This window comes from Podarcis gaigeae, assembly GCF_964106915.1.
Source record: "Podarcis gaigeae genome assembly, chromosome: 14".
NCBI lineage: Eukaryota > Metazoa > Chordata > Lepidosauria > Squamata > Lacertidae > Podarcis > Podarcis gaigeae.
Window position 1 is genome coordinate 6917899 of NC_139690.1, and position 13356 is coordinate 6931254.

The 13356-nt window shown below is 45.9% G+C and overlaps 1 protein-coding gene across 2 annotated transcripts in view; it reads right to left on the reverse strand.

Annotated features, from left to right (window-relative positions):
* Nucleotides 1–13356, reverse strand: part of UNC13C (unc-13 homolog C) — a 134998-nt gene that overhangs the window by 80657 nt on the left and 40985 nt on the right. For both annotated transcript variants that reach the window (XM_083712377.1, XM_083712376.1), the window contains exons 5-6: nt 12816–12894; nt 5788–5859 (exon numbers count right to left, since the gene is read on the reverse strand). In XM_083712377.1, coding sequence (XP_083568503.1) covers nt 5788–5859; nt 12816–12894 — 151 coding nt within the window. The remainder of the gene's footprint in view (nt 1–5787; nt 5860–12815; nt 12895–13356) is intronic.

The following is a 13356-nucleotide window of genomic DNA, read 5'->3' on the forward strand; positions in this document are numbered from 1 at the left end:
TGCAAAGCTATCGCGTAAATGGCCCTCATAAATTGTTTCCAAGCTAATGCTTAATTTTGCATTCCAGGAGGTTTGGGAAGGGAATAACTAAATATGTTGATAGCCTAAAATGTGAAGGCACACTGGCAGATGACAAAGGGGAGAACGCTGGGGAAATGAGAAAGTAAACGCTCTGGGGGAAACTCCAGCAACCTGGAATCAATGGCTGCCGACTGCACTCGTCTTCCTAGGATCAAGCAAGCAGGCAGCTGCCACTTATGCATCTCCCTACTTCATTATTATTATTATTATTATTATTATTATTATTATTATTATTATTATATACCGCCCTTCATCAAGAGATCCTGGGGTCGCAGTTCACAGTACAAAAGACAAGATAAATAATTAAACTAAAAAAACAAAGCATTAACACCTCCACCATTTATCTCCTCCATTCCCAGTTGCGGGATTCCTGTAATATTTTCTTTTGGGGGTGGAGAGGAAGCTGTTTGATATGCTGCTGCTGCTGGGGGTGGGAGGGGGCTTCTGCCTGCCCCCTTCCTGACTTCAGTGGGGAGGGAGGGAGTGAAAGGTCCTCTGAGTATTATTATTATTATTATTATTATTATTATTATTATTCACTTTTATTTATACCCTGCCCTCCCCAGCCAAGACCAGGTTCAGGGCGGCTAACATGAGTATAAAAACAATTGATTGAAATACAACTTAAAAACAAGATTAAAATACAACATTAAAATGCACCCTCATTTCAGTAGGAACTCAAATAAAAACCTTTTGGGGGATGGAAACGTCAAGTCTTCACCAAGGCCAGCTATCCAGACCGATCCTATGTGGGCCAGAAAAAAGCCTGGGAAGTCCCCAAATAGGAGTTCCAACACAGAAGGAGAAAGGAAAAAGGAAAGAGGGGGAGGGAATCAAATTGACTCCAAGCCAAAGGCCAGGGGGAACAACTCTGTCTTACAGGCCCTGCGGAAAGAAATCAGAAAGAAATGACATTTGCCTCGGAGATGGATTTCCAAGGGCAGAGAAAACACTCAGAGTGAACCGTGTTCCAGACACAGCTATTGTCCCCAAAGAGTTTCTGTGCCTTTAGATTCAGGAACAGGATAATATGTGATGTGTGAAGAAAACCTTGGCACCTGATTAGTGCGACTGACAGAGGGGGTTCTCGGTTGTTTTACTGACTATCCAGACCAGGCTACAAGTCTTTATGGGGATTTGCTGAAGAAATTTCTGGTTAACTATATAATCCAAGGGCTATGGCTGCCCCGTAATGTCACACTCCCAACCATGGACAGCAGCTATTATAGGAGGCTCAATTGCAAAAAGAAAAAGAAAATAAGCACACCTCAAAGCAGTTTGCAAAAAGATTTTTAAAAATACGATTGAGGGAAAAAAAATCACAATTCTGCTTCAAAATGTGCAAAAGTTAAAATATGAAAGCAGACGAAAATTACCTCAACTTTCTAAGTATCTGGGTAGGTTTGTCTAAACAGGACTAAAGACCTCCAAAGTGCATTGATCTCATACAATGATTTAACAGAGCTTGGGATGGAGCATTTCTTAGTGAACATGAATATTATACCAAAAAAAATAAGGATCCAAATAAGTTTAGCCAACACTGGGCTTTATTTTCAATCACTGGAACCCAAGAATTCAAGGTCATGTCCCACTTTATTCTTCATTCTCATATGTATGAAGTTCTTCCTTAACGAAACATTTTGTTCTCTGCTGTATTGTTTTACTGTTCTTATATTGTAATTTCTTTCCCTTTTCTGTTAGGAAACACATGTGAATAAATCAATTTATTTCTCTCTGAAGGCAGAGGAGACCCTGAGAGGTTTTTGGAGGGCATGGCAAAGGGGTGTGTGGAAGCTCTCCTGGGGGGTTGTTGTGAAAGGCACCTTCAACCTAATGTAGTCTTCTAGGGCATGGGTAGGCAAACTAAGGCGCAGGGGCCGGATCTGGCCCAGTCGCCTTCTAAATCCAGCCTGCTGATGGTCCGGGAATCAGCATGCTTTTACATGAGTAGAATGTGCCCTTTTATTTAAAATGCTTCTCTGGGTTGTTTGTGGGGCATAGGAATTCGTTCTCTTTTCCCCCTTCAAAATATAGTCCGGCCCCCCACAGGGTCTGAGGGACAGTGGACCGGCCCCCTACTGAAAAAGTTTGCTGACCCCCTGTTCTAGGGGCTCAGCCTCCAAGGTAAAACCAAGAGGGAGAAAGCAGTCAAGTCTTCTTGAGTTAAAAAAAGAAATGAATATTCTATTTACGAAAGTATAGAGCAAATAAAATTAAATAGAGAGGGACAATCAATAGAAGTTATTGCCAAGGAATTTCAGGCCTGGCTGCAATCAATAAGCCAGACGCCCAAGCAGTCGGGAGGGGTTTGCTCCTGATCACACTTTAGCAAGTCAGCTTGAATGGGGGAGGCAGCAAATAAATGGGCGAGGGTGGAGAAACCACCAGCAAACATGGATCAGAATGATGATGATGATAATAATAATAATAATAATAATAATAATAATAATAATAATAATTTATTATTTGTACCCCGCCCATCTGGTTGGGTTTCCCCAGCCACTCTGGGCGGCTTCCAACAAAGATAAAAGATACACTGAAATGTCACATATTAAAAACTTCCCTGAACAGGGCTGCCTTCAGATGTCTTCTGAATGTCAGGTAGATGTTTATCGCTTTGACATCTGATGGGAGGGCATTCCACAGGGTGGGCGCCACTACCGAGAAGGCCCTCTGCCTGGTTGGCCTCTCGCAGTGAGGGAACCGCCAGAAGGCCCTCGGAGCTGGACCTCAGTGTCCGGGCAGAACGATGGGGGAGGAGACGCTCCTTCAGATATACTGGACCGAGGCCGTTTAGGGCTTTAAAGGTCAGCACCAACACTTTGAATTGTGCTCGGAAACGTACTGGGAGCCAATGTAGGTCTTTCAAGACCGGTGTTATATGGTCTCGGCGGCCGCTCCCAGTCACCAGTCTAGCTGCCGCATTCTGGATTAGTTGTAGTTTCCGGGTCACCTTCAAAGGTAGCCCCAAGTAGAGCGCATTGCAGTAGTCCAAGCGGGAGATAACCAGAGCATGTACCACTCTGGCGAGACAGTCTGCAGGCAGATAGGGTCTCAGCCTACGTACCAGATGGAGCTGGTACACAGCTGCCCTGGATACAGATTTGACCTGTGCCTCCATGGACAGCTGTGAGTCCAAAATGACTCCCAGGCTACGCACCTGGTCCTTCAGGGGCACAGTTACCCCATTCAGGACCAGGGAATCCTCCGCACCTGCCCGCCTCCTGTCCCCCAAAAACAGTACTTCTGTCTTGTCAGGATTCAACCTCAATCTGTTAGCTGCCAACCATCCTCCAACCGCTTCCAGACACTCACACAGGACCTTCACCGCCTTCACTGGTTCTGATTTAAAAGAGAGGTAGAGCTGGGTATCATCTGCTAGGAATGATGCTCTGCATTGCACGGTGTGGACTGGAAGACCCCTCCAATCTACAGTTCTATGATTCCATTCTACAGGTGGCTGGGGAGGGGTAGATCTTGGGTGGGTATGTCTTCTACTTTTTCTTTCTGGTCTCAGAAACTCTCAGCTGTTGAAATCGTACAGCTGGAAAATTACACCGGATGAATTGGGGGATTTCAGTTTCCCTTGCACAAATATTGAGCAGGGAAGTTAGAAGCGAAGTTTGACGTGGCCCAAATCATTGCAAGCACAATCATTATTTTTTTTTTTAATTTCTCTAGGGGCTGCATATACATATGTAACCGGCTATATGATATTGTAAGTGGAATACCTTCCCTACTGAAGTGAATCTTTTGCCCTCATTAGTAACTTGAAGGGAAACTCTAAAAACATGAACTCTTCTGGCTGTCTGATCTGTTCCTGGCAACCCTGAAATTATTAGCTGTCCAAGCAGGGGACTATGTTTTTTAGTAGTTTTTAACCAGCTTTTTAGAAGACTTTAAACTGTTTTTATAAATTTTAATTGCATTTGCTGCTCTGGGCTCCTTCGGGAAGGAAGGGTGAGATGTAAATTAAATAACTCAATTAAATAAATGTGCATATGTAAAACAGGCTCAGGTAAGGGTGGTTGAAGCCTTGGTGCTACACTAATTCGCAGGGTGGTGTATCGTATCCAGAAAAACACGTGGCTTTATCGGACAAAGATAAATTACTCTGGTTAAAGGAAGCAGAATTTGATGTCTATTCTATGATAGAAGTCTCTTTTTGGAGCTATTTTATGCCTTCTTCTATATCTTCACAACAGCCATGTGAGGTACGTTAGGCTGAGTGTTGACAACTGACCCAAGTTAAGATGTGTGAGAAAAAAAGGGTTTAAAATAAGAAATTGCACGTGCTCAGAGCATTTTCTGGTTATTAAAGTTACTAAAATGTTGTTAGTTTGTGTTTTGAAACTGCATATGCTCAGAGAATATTTTTTGTAGTCCATAAAACTTATTTAATAATACATTTGTTAAGTTTTTCAGATAAATGCATTCCTTTTGGAAGGGGGGGGTCTTATTTTGGGAACGGCACTAGCCCCCCCATCTTAATCCAGTCTTGAACCGTCTCCAAAGGCAGCCATAGTTCAACCTTCTTGTGGGGCAAACCAACAAATATTTAGAACATAGCAAAAAGCTATCCAAAAAGATAGAAAGCAATCAAACTGCAAGTTGGGGCAGGCTCTCCTGTCCCTTTGCACCAGAATTTCTTGGGCAATTTCACTTTGCGGGCATTATTTTCCCCAACTACCTGCTTCTGGATTTCCTTACACACACTGTCAAGAGACAGGCAGCTCCAGACCTCAGAAGGGCCTCGTTTCACGTTGTGCTTCGCCTTCCTCGCGGAGCCACTGTGTGGCTTCCAGCACACGGCCAGCAGATGCTTCCCTTCAGCTGCTTGCACAGCCCCTGCCCTCAGGTGCCTCTCCTGAGCAGTTAATTTAGAAGCCAGCCATGTGCGTGAGCCACATGTGCCATTGGTTGCAAGGAATCTGCTATGGAATCCATGATTTCCCAGAGCCAAATGCTGCTTTCATTTTCAGTCTGCCACGGCCCAACTTCTAAGGCAGAGCTTTCCAAACGGTGTGTTGCGTTAGTGTGTCAGCTGCAGTGGGCAGGTGAGTTGTGCAAACGCTACCTGCACTCCTCGCGGGGTTGGAAAGGGGTTAGCTTAACCTCCGGTTTGCTAGAAAAACTGAATTACTGTATTGCAAAATGTCTAAAAAGTGTGTCACCGACATGGAAAGCTTGGAAAGCTCTGTTCTTAGGGGAAGCATTGTTGTGTGTGTGTGTGTGTGTGTGTGTGTGTGTGTGTGTGTCGATGGATGTGCTAGGAGTAGCCACCTCTATCTGACTGAGTGCTTGCTATACAAATGTGGTCAGCCCTAGACCACTGGCACTGGGGGCAAAGAGAGAAGATGCTGAATGGACCTCTTAGAGCTGGGTGGACCTCACATGCACCCAGGGGAGGTTCTTCAGCTGCTGGCCACCTGCAATCTCTTGTTTGACTTTCCTCTCAGAACAGACATGGAGACAATTGAGAGAAGAGAAGGAGCACACTTTGTTCTCTTGGCAAAACTCGATTAATCAAGATGACCACACAGGAGACAACTTCAGGACTTTCATAACAGGTAGCCAGGAGAAACAGCACAGCACCCAAAAGAAGGCGTTAAATACTTTGGTGAATACTCTCTCTCCCCCCCCCCCCCATTTAAAGGAAGCCAACCTGCCCCTTGAAGAAACATGCTAAGCAGCCCCCTCTCCTACCATCTCCTCATTGTCGATTGACGTCCGGATGACCATGGCTAGCGAGATCCCAGACTTCCGGCTTGCAAGGGTCTGTGGAAGGCAGAAGTACACAGAAGATATAAAATATACAGAAAATGATATAAAAATGATATATCGATGGTATCTACTGTATTACTAAGTAAATTGGCAAAAATGTATAAAGCTAAATCAGGTAAGTGTTGGAAATGTAAAGAAGGTTCTTTTTATTCATATGTGGTGGTCTTGTAGTAAGGATAAGGCTTACTGGGAAGTGATATACAGTGTATTGAAAAAGATGTTTAAAATAACGTTTGTAAAACAGAAGCTTTTCTTTGGGAATTATAGGGACAGAACTACCCAAACAGTATAGAAATTTATTCATGTATGTGACTACAGCAGCAAAAGTGGGAAGATGAAGAAGTCCCAGCAAAAGAAGAATGGAGACAAAAACTTGCGGAATATGCAGAAATGGCAAAACTTACTGGAAAAATAAGAAATCAAGGTAACAAACTTTTTATAAAGGAATGGAAATGATTTATGGAATATTTATGAACAAACTGTAAACAGATAAGAACATTGGCAGGATTATTGTAATAACCTGCAGTTTTATAAGAGTAAATATTTAAGGTAGATGAATAAATGAGCAAATTAAGTTAATTTGGATATGCAGAAAATATTAAAAATAATTTTAAGGAACCGCAGAAAGAAGGGGAAGCAAGTCGAGTTTTGAAATGTTAAAATGATTATAAAATTATTGAAATGTATAAAACTGAAAATCATAAATTACACACACACACACACTGAGTTACTGACATGGGCAACCATGGCTGATGAAGGGCTGGATGAAGCAGGAAGGTGTGTATTTGGGGAGTCTTATTCAGGGGGGTGGGGAGCAGGGTAAGCCTGAGGTAACAGACCTGCGCCCATTTTAACTGCTCAGAGAATATTTCAGCTCACCCCCTCTGCCTTGCACTTCTCCTGCCCAACAATATCTCCTCCAACACTGTATAATCTCTAGGACCAAGATGAAAAAAACCAAAACCCTTTACTGAAGTATTAAGCCTTGTCAGTTGAATTTCAAGGCAAAACTGCGATGGTGCCAACTTGCTGAATTTAAATAATATACAACTTGCTTCTGGCTCCATTAAAACATCTAAATCCAGGAGCAATTGTGAGTGTTGAAAACAGCAGGATTCAAATGAAAGGTCCATCAAGAAGAAACTTTACCCTGCCAAGCACAGAGTTAGGCGGATTAATCCCACCACCCACAGGGTCTACAGGTTGTCCTGGGAGAGACGCAATCTGTCTGCCATTTCCCTTGCAGAAACTGTCTTACAAAAAGGAGTGGATTTGGGCCAGAGGAAGGGTCTCCAACAGAGCCACTGGAGTGCCTTGAAGGATATTAAAAAAACAACAACCCCAAAACATACCCTGCTCTTGCTAGTCTGCCCTGCCGCCTTGATCCCAAGGTGAACAAGAGGCAGACAGATCCAGTTGCATAGCCCCTCTCAGTCCTGGGAAGTCCTGCTCCAAGTTCAGCTCAACAGCATTGTGGGATTTACAGATCTGGTTGTGAGCTGACTCAAGGCTACCTTAACACGAGAAACTCCTCACAATCTTTTCTTTGTGGGGACAATTCACAGAGCTGTGCTACATGTCCTCAACCATGTTTGGCTCTTGGAAACCCACCCTCTTCACACCTGGCAACGCAGAAGAGACGGAGAACCTGGGCTGACCTACTGCAAGAACGATGGGAAACAAGTCAACCAAATTCAACGGCCGTATTTCAGAGGGTTGTGAATGTTCTTCATAATCACAAATCACAATTGAAAAGGGCCGTTTCACAGCATGAAGCATTTTCATGTGCACTAAAGATAAAAATGGTCCAAGGCAGAAAGCTGCTATTAGCCCCAGATTCACGTGATTGTTTACTCCAATCCTGTATTATTAATGCTGCATTGAGAGCGGTATCATCCTGCTCAGAGTTGCTCTCCCCATAAGCAGGACCATCGGGGGACTTGGACGCCAACAGCTTGGCTCTGGCTTAAGTGAGTCGTGGACAGCAGAAGCCCCTGCACTGGAGGCCGAGAGTTCGGATGACGGTGAACTAATGGCCTTGCTTTAATATTGCTCGCCATTTAAATTGACTATATTTTAATAAAGCCTCTCAGTGTCTCTCTCTTCTTCCGTCTGCCCAATTTTCAATGTCTCCCTTGACAATAGTTAAACTTGCAGAGGTGTATAATATGATTAACGCCATGAAACTAATTATGATGTAAGAAAGAACCTTTGGCACGGTCGTATTTGGTTTGGTTCATTATCAGTGTGTGACGGTTAATAAATGAATCTCACAAGTTTCTGTTTGCAAACTCTCAGCAATTTGGTGGGATCATGACGCTAATTCACAATTAATTTCCTCGGCTAACCATTAATAATGAAATAACTCTGTTTGCTTGTCAGCTTCCATCTCTCTCTTTTATTCCAATCAACACAGCACATTCATGTACAGAAATTACACAGATTAGCTTTTCACAACAAAGGGAGAGATAGTGAGCAGGCCGGGTGATGATTCAGGCCCCCAAACAAAGGCTTAACTGCCCAATTTCAGCCCTCAAAGCACCACTCCCGGAATGCTGGGTGTGTGTGACTTTTGAGAGATGCCACAAGGATGGATGCCGCCTAGGGACCCTGTGGGGAAGGGGATGGGATGGACCCAGAGAACTGTGTCTGAGAATCCAAGGGAGTTTTAGACTTGTGTTTGTTGCCCCCCCCCCTGCAATACCACATGGTAACTCCATTTTGAAGCTGAGGGGAGTTGCAAAAGCTGTTTGTGATGAGGCATGGAGTTGGGGAGAGGTCTGCCAAAGTTCATAATCTCTTGGCTTGAAATATGCATCTTGATGATTCATAATGCTCACCTTCAAACTGAGGGGACTCACTGAGGTCCCAGAGTGTTTCCTTCGCTTAGATTTCGAGCTGAGTTAGAAAACCCCTAACCCAATACAGGGTTGCCTTCAGATGCCTTCTAAAAGTCAGATAGTTGTTTATTTCCTTGACATCTGATGGGAGGGCGTTCCACAGGGCGGGTGCCACTACTGAGAAAGCCCTCTGCCTGGTTCCCTGTAACCTCACTTTTCACAGTGAGGGAACTACTAGAAGGCCCTCGGAGCTGGACCTCAGTGTCCAGGCTGGATGATGGGGGTGGAGACGCTCCTTCAGGTATACTGGGCCAAGGCCATTTAGGGCTTTAAAGGTCATCACCAATACTTTGAATTGTGCTCAGAAACGTACTGGGAACCAATGTAGGTCTTTCAGGATTGGTGTCATATGGTCTCAGCGACCATATGGGACAAATGCATAGGTGCAGAAGAAGAGGGGTTTTTTCAGGGGGACGGCGACAAAAATCCCATTGAACCCTACCATGTCCATCTCTCTCTGTGAGTGGGGGTGCTGCTTGGGGGTGCTGTGGGTGTTGCGGTTAGGCTGCAACTCAAGGAAGCTGATTTAGATGCTAGCCAGGCTCACAGCACCTCCTCTGATGCTTTGGAAAGTACGACAGAACCACCAATAAATTCAAAAGGTAAAAGGTTAGTCAGAGAAATCTTTTCACCCTCCAGGGCTTGCATGGACTGTTAACGATTATATAAAACCAGCAACCACGAAACAGCGGCACATTTCCCTTCAGAGAGATGTGGAGCCTTTCGTGACACTCTTGCTGCGCAGATGGCAGGCCCCTCAAAGGATTCCACCTGAACCAAGTGGACAGTGTGGGAGGATGGGGAGAGAGCTGGGAGAGGGCTCCATGTTGCCAGAAAGGGTCTCTAAAAAGGGGGGGCACTAGAACCCGCAGGAGACAGAAGCTGGTTTGGAGGGTTGCTATGTCTCGCGCCCTCAGATCGTGTTATGTACTGAGTTGAATAGGATCCAAAATGCAGCAGTCTGATTGGTCCTAGAACAATAGGATTCAGAATGCAGGAGTTTGATTGGTCCTAGAACAATAGGATCCAGAATGCAGCAGTCTGATTGGTCCGCAGAAGTCACCAATCCAACTCCAGGTAGAAGTGAATCCGCAACCTGATTGGCCTACAGGAGAATCCCAGAATTAGCCAATCACGTGGGGCCCATTGTGTAAATAATGTATATAAAGCAGACATTTCGGGGGAACTTCCATTCCTCACTACTATGAGCTGAATAAAGAGCATGAAATCCACACTCGACTCCGACAACACAGGCCAGGCTCCTCAGGTACCAGCCCTCAAGTGCTCCCCAACCCTGCTGCCACACAAGGGCAGATCCTCTCCCCTCCCTCAGCTGTCTGCCTCCCCCCTTATGGCTTCATGGAGTGTCTACACAGGAGCCCCACTGCAACCTGCTTAGCCAGAAAAATGCTTTATGGGCCTTGAGCAGGAGAGGCGGCAGGGACTCCCCTCCCCCAGCTGCTCAGGGACCAGCAGAGAGAACAGGCTGGTTCTCTTGGGGAAGGAAGAGAAGGAGGGGGTGTGAAGCCCTATCTATTTTGAGACGGAGGACCCAGCAAGGCACCTTCGCCCCACTCAAGCCTCCTTGCTAATCTCCTCCAGATTGCCTTTTACGAGGAGGAGGAGGAATGTACATAATTATGTTTTTATAAAATATTCATCAAGCTCATATGGAAGAAATTGGGTAGCACGCCTTTATCAATAATTGAGACTTGAGAGAATCATAATCTTGTTGGGGGTGAGGAGAGAGCGAACGGAGCTCACCGTGCCCCCCCACCAGAGCTTATCCTGAGTGAGTTTTCTTATGTGTAAAGAGGCATGAAGGCATCTCAGCAAGGGCATTTCAGGCCAGTGCCATCAGGGCAACTGGCGTTGGGTGGGGCTGGGGGAGCAACCTGAGAAAGGGTGGAAAGAGAATCTGTAGGAAGAGCCCGTGACGATCCCAGACCTTTCACAGATGCCAGCCATTCTACAACACAGGCCATGGAAAGGGGCCTTTCCTAATTCCATTTAATGAGAAGCAGCGTTCTGTGCCAAGGTGGGCACCCAGCAGGAAGGGCACAGATCCAGGACACCTGCTCCCTTGGGAACCAATTGCCCCTCCTCGCCTCTCCCCCAAAATGCAGGAAGGAGGGCAGAGGCAGAGTCCAAATGCTCAGGGACTGCATGGCTTGCAGCTCCTTTATTTGTGTGTGTGTTGGGTATTTCTCTGCACCTGGCGAAGTACTACTGTGGGGTTATCCACAGTTTTTGTCCCACTCCATCCAGGCACAGGTCTGTGCTTAAAAGCTCCATGTCGGAGCATTGCCCGGGAGGGGTGAGGGGCGTTGCCCCAGAGCTTTCCCTATGAAAACCTGCTCTTTAGCACTCAGTCGGACTAAATGTCAATTTGACTTTTCTGCAGATTGCCATTTACCCTGATTGAGCTTTAAAGAGTGGGTTTTTGTGGGGGGGGGGAGCTCCAGAGCAAAAGCAAGGGTGCTCAGGCATGGATCTGTAAAGTGTAATGTGCGCCTGGAAAGAACAGAGGAAAAGTGTGGATAAGCCCTGGGTTAGCAGCATTTGAGCCCCACGTTGGGCAAAGATTCCTGTGTGTTGCTGGGTCTAGAGACCCCGCTTCCAATTCTACGATTCTTATGACTCATGCATAGATACAGCCTTGTGGCTCAGAACACCTAAAGAAACATGTCTAAGAAGCCCCGCTGAAATCAGCAGTGCTTACTCACAAGTAAGAGGGCAGAGGATTGCAGCCTCAGGCCCACCTCTGAACAGTACAGACATGGCAGCAGACTGCACTGCCAGCCCCAGGACGTACCACCCAGTCAAGTCATTTCAGGGCTCCGACATCCATCATCTCCTTCTGAAATAGGTCTCAAAACTCTTTTGCAAACCCATTTAGCACTAAAGTGCCGCTTATGATGAGGCAATTCTCTTCCGCAGCAAATAGCTGCCCTGGAACACAAAAGATTAATTATGACATTTCAAAACATTCATCAACAGAGAAGCACTTACCATGGCCTGGGAAATCCAGCGTTGATGAGGAAGAAATTAGAGAAAACATTAATAGTCAGGTGTTATTGGGACGGGGCAAAGCAACACTTAATAAGCTGATTGGTATCTCAGCAGCAGAGAAACCACATTAACTGCTGGCATTTATTTCTCCATTTCAGAAACATCCATACAGGCAATTGGACGAATCCATATAAGAAGAGACTCGGGAGAGAGAGAAACACGGAGGCCCCATGGTTCACTTCTCCCTCTTATGAGCACAACTGCAACTCAGTTAGTGCAAAGCAAAGCTGTACGGTGGTACCTTGGTTCCGAACGGCTTAGTTGTCAAACAAATCGGCTTCTAAATGCCGCAAACCCGGAAGTGTTCCAGTTTGCGAATGTTTTCTGAAGCTGAACGTCCGAAGCAGCTTCTGCTTGAGTGCAGGAAGCCCCTGTAGCCAATTGGAAGCCACACCTTGGTTTTTGAATGGTTTCAGGAGTCGAACGGACTTCCGGAACAGATTAAGTTTGAGAACCAAGGTACCACTGTATTGGAAAAGTGGCAAGTGGTAGCAAACATCTGATTGCAAAGGAACGATAATATTGTTTTATTTGGACTATCTTTGGAGGACTCTCAGCTACTCTGTAACCTCGTTCACTGGAAATCTGGACTCCAGATTTCTCCCAGAACTGAATATAGATTCCACAGCTAATACAGAGAAGTGCAAAACACACACATCCATGTGAAAAAGTCTGCATCCATGTAGCACGCTTATTGGGAATGGGAAAGAGACCAAGGTGCCTCTCTTGCGGTCTCACATGTTGCCATAGATCACTCCCACTAGATCACCAATTGTTGGTCATGATGACTCCACAGGTTATGTTGTTCTAAGCTTTGCTGGACCCTACGCCAGGGTGAAGTCAGCCCCCTCCTTCGGGGCTGGCTCACAGCTTAATTCCAAAGTGAAGGAGGGAACAGCACAGCCATTGTGACCAGGAAAAGCAGGTGCCGGTCATTGCATGCAGGGGCGCATGTTCAGCACAACGCCAGGAACTTACCACATCTCTGACGATGGGGAACGTCTTCTTTCGGCGCAGGTCTGGCATGCTGTCAATTCCATACAGTGCACTGTTGGGGCTGAAGAAGAGAGAAAATATGGGCTAATACAGAGAGAAACAGTGTTCTTCATCGGTTTTCAAGAAACATTCTTTCACAGAATCACACAGTCTATAAGACCAATTAAAAACAGCGCTGGAATGTCTGAGGTTTGTGAAAAAGGGAAGTGAATGACAACAAAGATCACATTGGGCCTCTGAGCTGCAGTATCACATTGGAAGCTCCTGCACAGCTCTAATCCAGGGGTCAGCAAACTTTTTCAGCAGGGGGGTGATCCACTGTCCCTCAGACCTTGTGGGGGGCTGGACTATATTTGAGGGGGGAATCCCCCCCAACTTTCCCCTCCCTTCTCCACAGCAGCGAATGAGCCCCAGTGGCTGCTTACCGGTGCCTTAAGAGCGGCAGGGGCTAGCAGCAGCGGAGGGACGATGAGCAGTGCGAAAGGGCTGGCTCCAGAGAGGGGCTGCTTAAAATGGTGCTCAG